At 46.3% G+C, this 15,895-nt stretch overlaps 1 protein-coding gene across 1 annotated transcript in view; it reads left to right on the forward strand.

Annotated features, from left to right (window-relative positions):
- LOC120999186 (peptidase M20 domain-containing protein 2-like) overlaps window positions 1-15,327 on the forward strand; it is a 220,623-nt gene extending 205,296 nt beyond the window's left edge. Inside the window, exon 6 of the mRNA XM_040430062.1 lies at window positions 15,181-15,327. Coding sequence (XP_040285996.1) covers window positions 15,181-15,327 — 147 coding nt within the window. The remainder of the gene's footprint in view (window positions 1-15,180) is intronic.
- The last annotated feature ends 568 nt before the right edge of the window (window positions 15,328-15,895 follow it).

Genomic DNA, 15,895 nt, shown 5'->3' on the forward strand with positions numbered 1-15,895 from the left:
CGTTGTCACTTCACACTTAAATAATAAAAGATTTTAATAATATCCACTGGAGTCGTGTTTGCACCAAGAGGTATCACAGTTGTGTACTGTCTTGGTACATATCCCCTTATTGAATATAGTGCATTTAGGTAGTGCAGCTTTTGTCTGCGGTTTTGCTGCATTACCGCATCTACACAGTGTGACAAACACTATTGGAACCAATAATTTCTACTGGTGTGATTTACCAGTTGCCCCCCCAAAAAAATTATTTAAGCAGGGGTGTGATATACCTATGTAAAAACATAAATGCAATAGCACTCTGCAACCAGCACTCTGCCCTGCCTCTATGCTGGATGTTGAATGAGGCATTGGTGTACATTTTGGCCATAGCGTAATAAGCCACTCACCACGTCAAGGTCGTGTGATATACCTTCTTCCACAAATACTGCTCTTCTATAGGGATTTTTGTCAGTGTCATTTTGAAAATGACAGGCAGACGAAGAGGCAGGCCATTCTGCAAGGGTAGAAGGGGTCGGGCAGGTGCACCGGGCTGCAGCCTAATTGAGAAGTTTCAAAAGGTGCGTGCGATTATGTCAAAGGATGCACCAGACCTGGTTGAGTGGCTCACTCAGCCTTCCGCTTCTGCACCCTCCTCATCCTCTCTATCTGCACCCTCTTCACTCTCTACTGTGTGCACCCCCAAAGACACCACCACAACAACCATATCCCCTCCGCTCGAGTCAGATTTATTATTTTCCCATCCATTGCAAGACCTTACTGATGCACAGCCATTATTGGCATCGGATCAGGAAGAGGAGGTATCAATGGTCGCCACCCAGCATTCTGACGTCAGTACCCAGATCAGCCCAAGGAGGGTGGTCCCCGCTGTTGCTGCCTACTACGAGATCTCTAATGTCAGTGGTGGTGAAGGTGACGAATCCGATGATGACGTGTCGATGGACGTCATGTGGGTGCCCACAAGAGAGGAAGAGGAGGGGAGTTCAGAGGGAGAGACGGAGCAGCAGATAGGGAGGAGAAGGAGGAGAAGCAGGCAGAACTTACAGTGCACAGGAGGCAAAAAGCAGACTGCTAATGTATTTGGAACGAGCCATCCACCATGCGCCATGTCACATCTGGCGCTCACAGGACTCCGGCACATGGCTCTGCAGTGTGGGCTTTTTTTAATGTGTCCGCTGCTGACAATAGCCTGTGCTGTCAACGCATACGTCGCGGTAAGCCCAACACTCACCTAGGGATGACCACGTTAAGAAGGCACCTGGCCTCCCAACACCGAGCCCAGTGAGAGCAACACCATCAGAACCCACAAAGCCACACTCCCGGCGCTCCCCGTCCTGCCTCTTCTCCTTCTCCTCTCTCCTCCGAGTTGTCCTCCACTCCACCTTCCATCGTGCCGTCGTCACGTTCATATGGCAAAAGGCAGGCTTCCTTCCTTGGATCAGGAAGAGGAGGTATCAATGGTCGCCACCCAGCATTCTGACGTCAGTACCCAGATCAGCCCAAGGAGGGTGGTCCCCGCTGTTGCTGCCTACTCCGAGATCTCTAATGTCAGTGGTGGTGAAGGTGATAAATCTGATGATGACGTGTCGATGGACGTCACGTGGGTGCCCACAAGAGAGGAAGAGGAGGGGAGTTCAGAGGGAGAGACGGAGCAGCAGATAGGGAGGAGAAGGAGGAGAAGCAGGCAGAACTTACAGTGCACAGGAGGCAAAAAGCAGACTGCTAATGTATTTGGAATGAGCCATCCACCATGCACCATGTCACATCTGGCTCTCACAGGACGCCGGCACATGGCTCTGCAGTGTGGGCTTTTTTTAATGTGTCCGCTGCTGACAATAGCCTGTGCTGTCAATGCATAAGTCGTGGTAAGCCCAACACTCACCTAGGGATGACCGCGTTAAGAAGGCACCTGGCCTCCCATCACCGAGCCCAGTGAGAGCAACACCGTCAGAACCCACAAAGCCACACTCCCGGCGCTCCCCGTTCTGCCTCTTCTCCTTCTCCTCTCTCCTCCCAGTTGTCCTCGACTCCACCTTCCATCGTGCCGTCGTCACGTTCATATGGCAAAAGGCAGGCTTCCTTGCCCCAAATGTTCGAGCGAAAAAAGATGATGACGCCGGATAACCTTCTTGCCCAACGGCTGACCGCTCGCTTGTCAGAACTGCTAGCCCGCCAACTACTGCCATATAAACTGGTGGACTTGGAGGCCTTTAGAAAATTTGTGGTCATTGGAACACCGCAATAGAAGGTCCCCGGTAGGAAATATTTCTCCAAGGGTATCCAGAGCTATATGGCCACATTCAGTGACAAGTGAATGCATCTCTGGCACACAGAGTCGGTGGCAATATACATCTGACCACACACACGTGGTCTAGCAAACACAGGCAGGGAAGGTACATAACTTTTACTGCCCACTGGGTGAACCTTCTGACGGCCGTCAAGCATGCAACCCATGGCACCCGTGTAGATTTGGTGTTACCGCTACGGATTGCATTCAGGCCTGCCTCTTCTTCTCCTCCTCCTACTCCATCCTCCCTCTCCTCCTTGGCTGACTCCTCCTTTTCCGCTGCTACCGTCTTTCCACTGCACCCCCCAAGCTCCCAAGAACCTATTCAACGTGCCAGGTGAGACTTTGCCATGCTGTGCTGCGTTTGCTGTGCCTGGAAGCCAAGAGCCAAGAGAGGGAAAAAACAGACTGCTAATGTATCAGGAGCGAGCCATCTACCATGCATGGTCACATCTGGCGCTCTCTGGACGCCAGCACATGGCTCCGCAGTGTGGGCATTTTTTAACGTGTCCGCTGCTGACAATAGTGTTGCCATCTGCAGCCTTTGCTGTCAACGCATAAGTTGCGGTAAGCCCAACACTCACCTAGGGACGACCGCCTTAAGAAGGCACCTGGCCTCCCATCACCGAGCCCAGTGGGAGCAACGCCGTCAGAACCCACAAAGCCACACTCCAGGCGCTCACCGTCCAGCCTCCTCTCCTTCTCCTCTCTCCCCCCAATTGTCCTCCACTCCACCTTCCATCGTGCCATCCTCTCGTTTATCTTGCAAAAGGCAGGCTTCCGTGGCCCAAATGTTCGAGCGTAAAAAGAGGATGACGCCAGATAACCCTCTTGCCCAACGGTTGACCGCTGGCTTGTCGAAACTGCTAGCCCGCCAACAACTGCCATATAAACTGGTGGACTCGGAGGCCTTTAGAAAATTTTTGGCCATTGGAACACCGAAATGGAAGGTCCCAGGAAGGAAATATTTCTCCCAGAAGGGCATCCCAGAGCTATATAGCCACGTTCAGCGGCAAGTGAATGTATCTCTGCCACACAGTGTCGCTGCCAAGATACATCTGACCACAGACACGTGGTCTAGCAAACACGGGCAGGGAAGGTACAAAACTTTTACTACCCACTGGGTGAACCTTCTGACGGCCATCAAGCATGCAACCGTGGCACCCGTGCAGATTTGGTGTTACCGCCACGGATTGCATGCAGGCCTGCCTCTTCTTCTCCTCCTCCTACTCCATCCTCCCTCTCCTCCTCGGCTGACTCCTCCATTTCCGCTGCTACAGTCTCTTCCGCTGCGCCCCCCAAGATCCCCAGAACCTATTCGACATGCCAGGTGAGACATTGCCATGCTGTGCTGTGTCTGTTGTGCCTGGAAGCCAAGAGCCACACCGGTCCTGCACTCCTTTCAGCTTTGCGTTCACAGGCAGATCAGAGGCTACCCCGCTCAATTTGACAGTTGGTAAAGTGGTGTGCGACAACGGTGCCAAACTGCTGAGCGCTGAAACAGGGCAAAATGACACATGTGCCATGCATGGCACACGTCCTGAACTTAGTCGTGCAGCGATTCGTTGCCAAATACCCCGGGGTCCAGGACATCTTGTGGCAGGTCAGGAAAATCTCTGGCCATTTCCGAAGATCTTACACGGCCATGGCTCGCCTTGCTGACATTCAGCGGCGACACCACCTGCCCGTCAGACGTCTGATTTTTGACTGCCCGATGCGATGGAACTCCACCTTGTATATGCAGTTAACAACTACCTGTACGAACTCTGCGGCAGGATAGGTTCTAGGGAGATTGTTTTTTATTACTGCGCCAGTGGCTGCTCATGCGTGATGCATTTGATGAGATCACCAAACTGGTTAGTCACAGTCAGGGCGTCATCAGTGAAATCATACCTTATGCATTCTTTCTGGAGCGTGCATTGCGTTGTGTGATTGATCAACCCATCGAGGAACAGGAAGATGAGGAAGTCGCATTGCTGGATGAATTCCCAGGGGGGGCTACTCCATCTGAGACAAGTCAACAAGAGGAGACAGAGGAGGATGGTACCTGGGCGTAGGAGGAGCAAGAAGAGCATGCTTTAAACGTTTCTGGGAACCCTGGTTTTGTCTGTGGCTGGGGGGAGGAGAACGAGGACGACATTATCCTGGATGATGAGCAGAAGCCAGGGCACTCCACCGCTTCCATTTTAGTGCAAATGGGGGCCTTCATGCTCCAGTGTTTGAAGAGGGACCCCCTGTATAAAAAGCATAAAGGGCAAGGACCAGTACTGGGTGGCAACGTACTTAGACCCCCAGTACAAACACAAAATGGCGGAAATGTTACCACCATCACAGAGGACTGTCAGAATGCAGAACTTCCAGGCCTTGCATCGAGAAATGCTTCATTCTGATTTGCGGGAGATGGCAGAGAAATTTCCACTCACAGAGAAACAGTTGCGGCTATCAATCCAACAGCGCATGCAAGAGGGCGGTTTGAAGATGTGTTGGTCACTTCGGATATGAGATCATTCTTGCAGCCAACCCATCAACAGCCGTCCTCTGGATCAAGCCTCAGGGAACGTCTAGAGCGATGCTCTGAGAAGCGATGAACCCCTGGACTACTGGGTGTGCAGGCTTGACCTGTGGCCAGAGCTGGCACAATTTGTCATGGAACTCTTGGTTTGCCCGTCGTCCAGTGTCCTATCCGAAAGGACATTCAGCACAGCAGGGGGGATTGTGACCGATAAGGGCACTCACCTAGCTCACAACCGTATGGACTACCTCACATTTCTAAAAATGAATGAGGCATGGATCTCTGAGGAATGTGACAAGTCACCACGTTTGATTGAATTTCCTCATGACAGCCCACAAATATCCACCACCACCCAGAACAAATCATGGTTCCTGTCTTAGATAAATACAGCGGCATTAAATGCCATTTATGTCCGTTGAATGCCTAATTTTTGGTTCCTGTACTGGCCGACAGTTACATTTTTATCCTGTGACTGCCTAATGTACCTCCAGCCACAGAGTCCAAAGTTCTTTGCTGTCAGGTGAATGCCTATTGGCAAATTTTTGGTTCCTGTACTGGCCGACAGTCACATTTTTTACCTCTAGCCACCTCTTGTCTCACTCACCTTTTGTCTCACTCCTCTGCCTCTCATTATGGTGGCGTATGAACCGCATTCACCATAAGGACCTTCTACTGTCACAGGGTCATGTGACTGTCCCCTTCACCCTGTACTGTGCCCTCTTATACCCTGCATTGTGCCCTCTTACCACACCATGTGCAGTGCCCCTACTCATTCCCTGTACTGTGCTCTCTTATACTCTTTTATCCGGTCACGGTATGGCGGTGTTATCTGGTCACTGTGCAGAGGTGTGCAATATCTGGATGGCCATAACTGTATCCCTTTCCCTGCCCACGCCATCCTTTTTTAGACCTGGCATGAGCGGGAAAAAATTCAGATTGCGGTGCTAAGGACTTTTGAGCCACAATCTGTGTCAGAAATACGCCTAACATAGATGTATTTCTATATAATAAATGATCACCTGATTGTATTATCATTCGGGGGTAGAACTAATATCTTTATATTATATAGATTCTAGTGTATTATACTGTGCCCAGTAGAAAATGATCCTTGTGAAACACAGTCCTCATCCCTGACCACCAGGACCAGGTAGCGCTCTGTCAGTACATGGCAGCCTCCCCTATCCGCCACGCTGGTCGGATGTGCACTGGTGCTTATTCTGAGACTAGGGCTGGGTTCACATCCTATTTCTGTCATCCATTTAACCCCTTAAGGACACGGCCATATTTCACCTTAAGTATCAGGCCATTTTTTACAAATCTGACCAGTGTCACTTTATGTGTGAATAACTTTAAAACGCGTTTACTCATCCAGGCCATTCTGAGATTGTTTTTTCGTCACATATTGTACTTCATGACACTGGTAAAATTGAGTAAAAAAAAAACATTTTTTTTAGAAAAAAATACCAAATTTCCAAAAATTGGGAAAAATTAGCAAATTTCCAAATTTCAATTTCTCTACTTTTATAATAGATAGTAATACCTTCAAAAATAGTTATTATTTTACATTCCCCATATGTCTACTTCATGTGTGGATCATTTTGGGAATGCCATTTTATTTTTTTGGGACGTTACAAGGCTTAGAAGTTTAGAAGCAAATCTTGAAATTTTTCAGAAAATTTCTAAAACCCACTTTTTCAGGACCAGTTCAGGTCTGAAGTCACTTTGTGAGGCTTATATAATAGAAACCACCCAAAATTGACCCCATTATACAAACTACACCTCTCAAGGTATTGAACACTGATTTTACAAACTTTGTTAACCCTTTAGGTGTTCCACAAGAATTAATGGAAAATAGAGATAAAATGTCAAAATTTTACTTTTTGGGCAGATTTCCCATTTGAATTCATTTTCCCAGGAGCGCGCGTTCACAGGATCGGGAGGTAAACGAGTACATCTACAGCCTGCCAGCGGCGATCATTCGCTGGCAGGCTGTAGATTCAATTTTCTTAACCCCAAAAAGGTATATTAGACGCTGTTTTGTTAACAGCGTCTAATATACCTGCTACCTGGTCCTCTGGTGGTCCCTTTTGCTTGGATCGACCACCAGAGGACACAGGCAGCTCTGTAAGTAGCACCAAACATCACTACACTACACCCCCCGTCACTTATTGACCCCTTATTAACCCCTGATCACCCCAAATTGGACTCCCTGATCACCCCCCTGTCATTGATCACCCCCCTGTAAGGCTCCATTCAGACGTTCGTATGTGTTTTGCGGATCCGCGGATCCGCAAAACACATACGGACGTCTGAATGGAGCCTTACAGGGGGGTGATCAATGACAGGGGGGTGATCACCCCATATAGACTCCCTGATCACCCCCCTGTCATTGATCACCCCCCTGTAAGGCTCCATTCAAACGTCCGTATGTGTTTTGCGGATCCAAGAATCCGTGGATCCGCAAAACACATATGGACGTCTGAATGGAGCCTTACATGGGGGTGACCAATGACAGGGGGGTGATCACCCCATATAGACTCCCTGATCAACCCCCTGTCATTGATCACCCCCCTGTAAGGCTCCATTCAGACGTCCGTATGTGTTTTGCGGATCCGCAGATCCGCAAAACACGGACACCGGCAATGTGCTTTCCGCATTTTGCGGATCCGCACATTGCCAGAACTATATAGAAAATGCCTTTTCTTGTCCGCAAGAATAGGACAAGTTCTATAGGCTCTACAAAAAACGCAGTGTTCGCCCGATCAGGCCTGATCTTGTGTGCATATAGAAGTAAATTTGAGGCACACAATTTTTCAATTTGTAATAGGGGCATTTATTCATTAGCATATAATGCTGTCATCCATAGGCCCAATCTTTTTCAGATTATGCACATATTGGCAGAAACCGTACGTTTCGGTCGCGCAGGACCTTCATCTGCGGTTTTATCTGCTCAGACGGATGTGAGTGGGTGAGGCGCTGGATGCATGGTCTTGTGCGCACACTTGCGTTCAGTCCGCCCCACCGCCGTGACATAATATTTTTTTTTCTGATCACTGCAAAAACACAGTAAAACCGCTGCAGCGCTATAAGAAGATCACTTTTGAGGGGCATGGCAAGTTAGCAGAAATTGTTTTTTTTTTTTGTTTTTTTTTTCTTACAAAGTCTCATATTCCACTAACTTGTGACAAAGAATAAAATCTCACATGAACTCACCATACCCCTGACGGAATCCAAATGCGTAAAATTTTTTAGACATTTATATTCCAGACTTCTTCTCACGCTTTAGGGCCCCTAAAATGCCAGGGCAGTATAAATACCCCACATGTGACCCCATTTTGGAAAGAAGACACCCCAAGGTATTTCGTGAGGGGCATGGCGAGTTCATGTAAAATTTTATTTTTTGTAACAAGTTAGTGGAATATGAGATTTTGTAAGAGAAAAAAAATATATATATCATTTTCCGCTAACTTGTGCCAAAAAAAATATATTCTAGGAACTCGCCATGCCCCTCACGGAATACCTTGGGGTGTCTTCTTTCCAAAATGGTGTCACTTGTGGGGTATTTATACTGCCCTGGCATTTTAGGGGACCTAAAGCGTGAAAAGTAGTTTGGAATCCAAATGCGTAAAAAATGCCCTGTGAAATCGTAAAGATTCTCATTGGAATTTGGGCCCCTTTGCGCACCTAGGCTGCAAAAAGTGTCACACATGTGGTATCGCCGTACTCAGGAGAAGTAGGGCAATGTGTTTTGGGGTGAATTTTTACATATACCCATACTGTGTGTGAGAAATATCTCTGAAAATGACAACTTTTTAAAATAAAAATTACACAAAGTTGTGAATTTACAGAGATATTTCTCTCACCCAGCATGGGTATATGTAAAAAGACACCACAAAACACATTGCCCTACTTCTCCTGAGTACGGCGATACCACATCTGTGACACTTTTTTGCAGCCTAGGTGCGCAAAGGGGACCAAATTCCAATGAGAATCTTTACGATTTCACAGGGCATTTTTTACGCATTTGGATTCCAAACTACTTTTCACGCTTTAGGTCCCCTAAAATGCCAGGGCAGTATAAATACCCCACAAGTGACCCCATTTTGTAAAGAAGACACCCCAAGGTATTCAGTGAGGGGTATGGTAAGTTCATGTAAAATTTTATTTTTTGTCACAAGTTAGTGGAATATGAGACTTTGTAAGAATAAAATATATATATATTATTTTCCGCTAACTTGTGCCAAAAAACTAAATATTCTAGGAACTCGCCATACCCTCACGGAATACCTTGGGGTGTCTTCTTTACAAAATGGGGTATTTATACTGCCCTGGCATTTTAGGGGACCTAAAGCGTGAGAAGTAATTTGGAATCCAAAAGCGTAAAAAATGCCCTGTGAAATCCAAAAGGTGCTCTTTAGAATTTGGGCCCCTTTGCACACCTAGGCTGCAAAAAAGTGTCACACATGTGGTATCGCCGTACTCAGGAGAAGTTGGGCAATGTGTTTTGGGGTGTCTTTTTACATATACCCATGCTGGGTGAGAGAAATATCTCTCTAAAATGACAACTTTGTATAAAAAAATGGGAAAAGTTGACTTTTAGAGAGATATTTATCATACCCAGCATGGGTATACACTCACCTAAAGAATTATTAGGAACACTATACTAATACGGTGTTGGACGCCCTTTTGCCTTCAGAACTGCCTTAATTCTACGTGGCATTGATTCAACAAGGTGCTGATAGCATTCTTTAGAAATGTTGGCCCATATTGATAGGATAGCATCTTGCAGTTGATGGAGATTTGAGGGATGCACATCCAGGGCACGAAGCTCCCGTTCCACCACATCCCAAAGATGCTCTATTGGGTTGAGATCTGGTGACTGTGGGGGCCATTTTAGTACAGTGAACTCATTGTCATGTTCAAGAAACCAATTTGAAATGATTCGAGCTTTGTGACATGGTGCATTATCCTGCTGGAAGTAGCCATCAGAGGATGGATACATGTTCTCATTCTGTTTACGCCAAATTCGGACTCTACCATTTGGATGTCTCCACAGAAATCGAGACTCATCAGACCAGGCAACATTTTTCCAGTCTTCAACAGTCCAATTTTGGTGAGCTCGTGCAAATTGTAGCCTCTTTTTCCTATTTGTAGTGGAGATGAGTGGTACCCGGTGGGGTCTTCTGCTGTTGTAGCCCATCCGCCTCAAGGTTGTGCGTGTTGTGGCTTCACAAATGCTTTGCTGCATACCTCGGTTGTAACGAGTGGTTATATCAGTCAACGTTGCTCTTCTATCAGCTTGAATCAGTCGGCCCATTCTCCTCTGACCTCTAGCATCCACAAGGCATTTTTGCCCACAGGACTGCCGCATACTGGATGTTTTTCCCTTTTCACACCATTCTTTGTAAACCCTAGAAATGGTTGTGCGTGAAAATCCCAGTAACTGAGCAGATTGTGAAATACTCAGACCGGCCCGTCTGGCACCAACAACCATGCCACGCTCAAAATTGCTTAAATCACCTTTCTTTCCCATTCTGACATTCAGTTTGGAGTTCAGGAGATTGTCTTGACCAGGACCACCCCCCTAAATGCATTGAAGCAACTGCCATGTGATCGGTTGACTAGATAATTGCATTAATGAGAAATAGAACAGGTGTTCCTAATAATTCTTTAGGTGAGTGTATGTAAAAATACACCCCAAAACACATTGCCCTACTTCTTCTGAGTACGGCGATACCACATGTGTGACACTTTTTTGCAGCCTAGGTGCCCAAAGGGGCCCAAATTCTAAAGAGCACCTTTAGGATTTCACAGGGCATTTTTTAGGCATTTGGATTCCAGACTTCTTCTCACGCTTTAGGTCCCCTAAAATAAAAACTTCCATGAACTCACTATGCCCATCACGAAATATCTTGGGGTGTCTTCTTTCCAAAATGGGGTCACTTGTGGGGTATTTATACTGCCCTGGGGCAGTATAAATACCCCACAAGTGACCCTATTTTGGAAAGAACACACCCCAAGGTATTTCGTGATGGGCATAGTGAGTTCATGGAAGTTTTATTTTTTGTCACAAGTTAGTGGAATATGAGACTTTGTAAGAAAAAAAAAAAAATCATAATTTTCCGCTAACTTGTGACAAAAAATAAAACCTTCTATGAACTCACTATGCCCATCAGCGAATACCTTAGGGTGTCTACTTTCCGAAATGGGGTCATTTGTGGGGTGTTTATACTGTCTGGGCATTGTAGATGACAGGTGCTCAGAAAGTCAGAGCTGCTTCAAAATGCGGAAATTCACATTTTTGTACCATAGTTTGTAAACGCTATAACTTTTGCGCAAACCAATAAATATACACTTATTGCATTTTTTTTTATCAAAGACATGTAGAACAATAAATTTAGAGAAAAATGTATATAGAAATGTAGTTTTATTTGAAAAATGTTACAACAGAAACTGAAAAATGTCATTTTTTTGCAAAAATTTCAGTCACTTTTGATTAATACCAAAAAAAGTTAAAATGTAAGCAGCAATGAAATACCACCAAATGAAAGTTCTATTAGTGAGAAGAAAAGGAGGTAAAATTCATTTGGGTGGTAAGTTGTATGACCGAGCAATAAACGGTGAAAGTAGTGTAGTGCAGAATTGTAAAAAGTGGTCTGGTCATTAAGGGGGTTTAAGCTAGGGGAGCTGAGGTGGTTAAAAACACTTTTTAAACGTTTTTTTCCCTTTACTTTATTTCTGATGTTTGATTCCCTCTGCAATGCATTACAATACATCTGTATTGTAATGCATTGCCTGTTAGTGTATTATACAGAGTAATACCCTAACAGGTTGCCTAGGAGAACCAGCCTGAGGCTGGATCTCCTCGGCACCCATAGAAGGCAGGTCCCGATGCGCGGGAACTCGATGCGCTCCCTCAAACACAAACCCCTTCTATGCCGCGGTCAGCGGCATAGAAAGGGTTAATCAGCAGCGATCGCTGATACGTGGGGTTCCCCCTCGGCATTTACCCAGGGTGCCTGCTGATTGATTTCAGCAGGCACCCAGTTCCGATCATCGCCCGTCGCGTGGTTGTGATTTTAAATACACAGGGCATACCTGTACGTCCTGTGTCCGTAACAGGTTAATGCATACCAAAAATGTATGCGTTAACAGACGCCTCAGACTGATGCCGTACAGTGTCGGCCGTTCACCATACAGTTCCATGGTAGAAACATTTTTTACGTTAAAGTATGCATTTTTTTATAGATAGGCAGGATACAAAAATGTGGAGTGCTACACATTTGTATGCATCAAACCGATAGGAAATAAACATTGTCTGGGCTCCAGCAGGGCACATTTTTGAGAGTTTCCCTTTAAGACGCACAAAAATGGCCCCTGATTAAAATACATATTTTTTGTGGGATTTTTTCCCTCTGGTATATCACTTTCCATGTTGTGGGACTATTTGTGTACTTCTAGTAAGTGTTTGCTAGCTGCAAATATGAGCTGAAGGTTTTTCAGGTTCTTCTGCAATTAATTTGAATGGGGCCCGCCGCAAACTTGCGGTTCGCGAATATTTGATCGCGTTCGCAAACCGTCCCGGCCGATGTTCGTCCATCACTAGTGGAATCCTAGAACAATGTTACTGTCATGGTTTGAATCTCTCTGTGACAATGGCCACAACCATCTGCCTCCCAGCCAAGCTCTTAAACTAACCCCTGCTTACCTCATTTGCATAGCCAATCAGAGGGGGTTTTACAATTTACCAATTGAAAGAGGTGTTCCAACTGTCAATATAAATATATGTGATGCTTTCAATAAAGAATTTTGTCAGTTTGAACTCACATACAGCCTGACTGGTGTTAGTTCTGTGAGAATTAAAACGACACGAGCGGTTGTTTGAGGCCGGATCATCAACGACGGAACCAGCAGATATTGTGGTCACATCAGGGAGTGTCGTGAGAGCAGAATAGAGCGAGCAGGGGCTCGTTACAGTTACATTTAAAGCTACCAAGTTCTTTATGCTTGATTTTAAGCACTTGTTTGCAATGTGCATGACATATGAACCCAATGATTAGGAAGAGTGTCCAAATACTTTTGGCAAAAGAATGCATTTAGTGGCTGGTGTTAAAGTTTAGCCTAAGGCCTCATGCACACGACTGTTGTGTGCATCGTGGCTGTTGTGCCGTTTTCCGTTTTTTTTCGCGGACCCATTGACTTTCAATGGGTCCGTGGAAAAATCAGAAAATGCACCGTTTTGCAGCCGCATCCGTGATCCGTGTTTCCTGTCCGTCAAAAAAATAGGACCTGTCCTATTTTTTTGACGGACAACGGTTCACGGACCCATTCAAGTCAATGGGTCCGTGAAAGAACACGGATGCACACAAGATTGGCATCCGCGTCCGTGATCCGTGGCCATAGGTTACTTTCATACAGACGGATCCGAAGATCCGTCTGCATAAAAGCTTTTTCAGAGATGAGTTTTCACTTTGTGAAAAGTCAAATTCGACAGTATATTCTAACACAGAGGCGTTCCCATAGTGATGGGGACGCTTCTAGTTAGAATATACTACGAACTGTGTACATGACTGCCCTCTGCTGCCTTGCAGCACCCGATCTCTTACAGGGGGCTGTGATCCGCACAATTAACCCCTCAGGTGCTGCACCTGAGGGGTTAATTGTGCATATCATAGCCCCCTATAAGAGATCAGCGGCTGCCAGGCAGCAGGGCGCAGACCCCCCTCCCTCCCCAGTTTGAATATCATTGGTGGCCAGTGTGCGGCCCCCCCGCCCCCCCCCCCTATTGTAATATCATTGGTGGCAAGTGTGCGGCCTCCCCCCCCATCATTGGTGGCAGCGGAGAGTTCCGATCGGAGTCCCAGTTTAATCGCTCTGGGGCTCCGATCGGTAACCATGGCAACCAGGATGCTACTGCAGGCCCGGTTGCCATGGTTACTTAGCAATATTACAATATTAGAAGCATCATACTTACCTGCTGGCTGCTGTCTGTGACCGGCCGGGAGCTCCTCCTACTGGTAAGTGACAGATCATTAAGCAATGCGCCACACAGACCTGTCACTTACCAGTAGGAGGAGCTCTTGGCCGGTCACAGACAGCGCAGCAGCCAGCAGGTAAGTATGATGCTTCTAAAATTGTAATATTGCTAAGTAACCATGGCAACCAGGCCTGCAGTAGCGTCCTGGTTGCCATGGTTACCGATCGGAGCCCCAGAGCGATTAAACTGGGATTCAGATCGGAACTCTCCGCTGCCACCATTGATCGGGGGGGGAGGGGAGGCCGCACACTGGCCACCAATGATAAATAATACAATAGAGGGGGGCCGGGGGGGGGGCGCACACTGGCCACCAATGATATTACAATAGAGGGGGGGGCGGGGGAGGCCGCACACTGACCACAAATGATATTACAATAGAGGGGGGCCGGGGGGGCCGCACTGGCCACCAATGATATTCAAACTGGGGAGGGAGGGGGGTCTGCACCCTGCTGCCTGACAGCCCCTGATCTCTTACAGGGGGCTATGATACGCACAATTAACCCCTTCAGGTGCCGCACCTGAAGGGTTAATTGTGCTGATCACAGCCCCCTGTAAAAGATCGGGTGCTGCCAGGCAGCAGGGGGCAGTCATGTACACAGTTTGTATATTCTAACTAGAAGCGTCCCCATCACTATGGGAACGCCTCTGTGTTAGAATATACTGTCGGATCTGAGTTTCACAATGTAACTCAAATCCGATGGTATATTCTAACATAGAGGCGTTCCCATGGTGATGGGGACGCTTCAAGTTAAAATATACCATCGGATTGGGGAAAACTCTGATCCTATGGTATATTAACTCCTGACTTTACATTGAAAGTCAATGGGGGACGGATCCGTTTGAAATTGCACCATATTGTGTCAACGTCAAACGGATCCGTCCCCATTGATTTGCAATGTAATTCAGGACGGATCTGTTTGGCTCCGCACGGCCAGGCGGACACCAAAACGACTTTTTTTTTCATGTCCGTGGATCCTCCAAAAATCAAGGAAGACCCACGGAAGAAAAAACGGTCACGGATCACGGACCAACGGAACCCTGTTTTGCGGACCGTGAAAAAACACGGTCGTGTGCATGAGGCCTAAGTCAAATACAGTATATACATTGTTCTTTTTCACATGGGTATTTTGTTTGCTAACCTTATTTTGTTGTGACTTTTTAGGAGGGAAAAATCATCCTGGTAATTATTTGTATATCACCCTGTTGATTCTTTGCATAACTAAAAAAAGACTAATATGCTACAAAATCCAGTGTTTCTAACCTATTTATGATGCCAATACGTTTTAACTGTAAATTAACACAATGCTACCACTGATTATTTTCTTCCTGCTGTCCTGTCCCTTCCAGGTGGAGCTGTCCTCTTCTACCCATGATTATTATGATGTGCTTCCAAACAAAACTCTCTCAAAAACATACAAGGAGAATGGCAAGCAACTGGGAATGCAGTTTGCTAGTGAAGAATTGGAGTTAAAAGCTATGGCAGGTAAAGTTTGAGTATGGGTAAACTTTTAGTGAGTAGTTTCAAATATTTCATGTGGAGGGGAAGGGAATCCAGCATATTTAGCGTTAATCTATATAGTGTTTTAGCAGCACAATTTTGTAACCAGAAATGGATTATTTTTTATGACGTGTGTTCTGTGGGTTTGTTGATGAGATATAAAACTGTATCACCATTGTTTCCCATGAGAACAATATTCAAGGCCTTTCCGTAAAGGGAACCTGTCACCGGGATTTAGTGTATAGAGCTGAGGCCATGGGCTGCTAGATGGCCACTAGCACATCCGCAATATCCAGTCCCCATAGCTCTGTGTGCTTTTATTAGGTAAAAAAAACGATTTGATACATATGCAAATTAACCTGAGATGAATCCTGTATGTGAGATGAGTCAGGGACAGGACTCATCTCAGGTTAATTTGCATATGTATCAAATCGTTTTTTTTTTTACCTAATAAAAGCACACAGAGCTATGGGGACTGGGTATTGCGGATGTGCTAGCGGCCATCTAGCAACCCATGTCCTCAGCTCTATACACAAAATCCCGGTGACAGGTTCCCTTTAAGGC

The sequence above is a fragment of the Bufo bufo genome, chromosome 4 (assembly GCF_905171765.1).
Source record: "Bufo bufo chromosome 4, aBufBuf1.1, whole genome shotgun sequence".
In the NCBI taxonomy this organism is placed as follows: domain Eukaryota; kingdom Metazoa; phylum Chordata; class Amphibia; order Anura; family Bufonidae; genus Bufo; species Bufo bufo.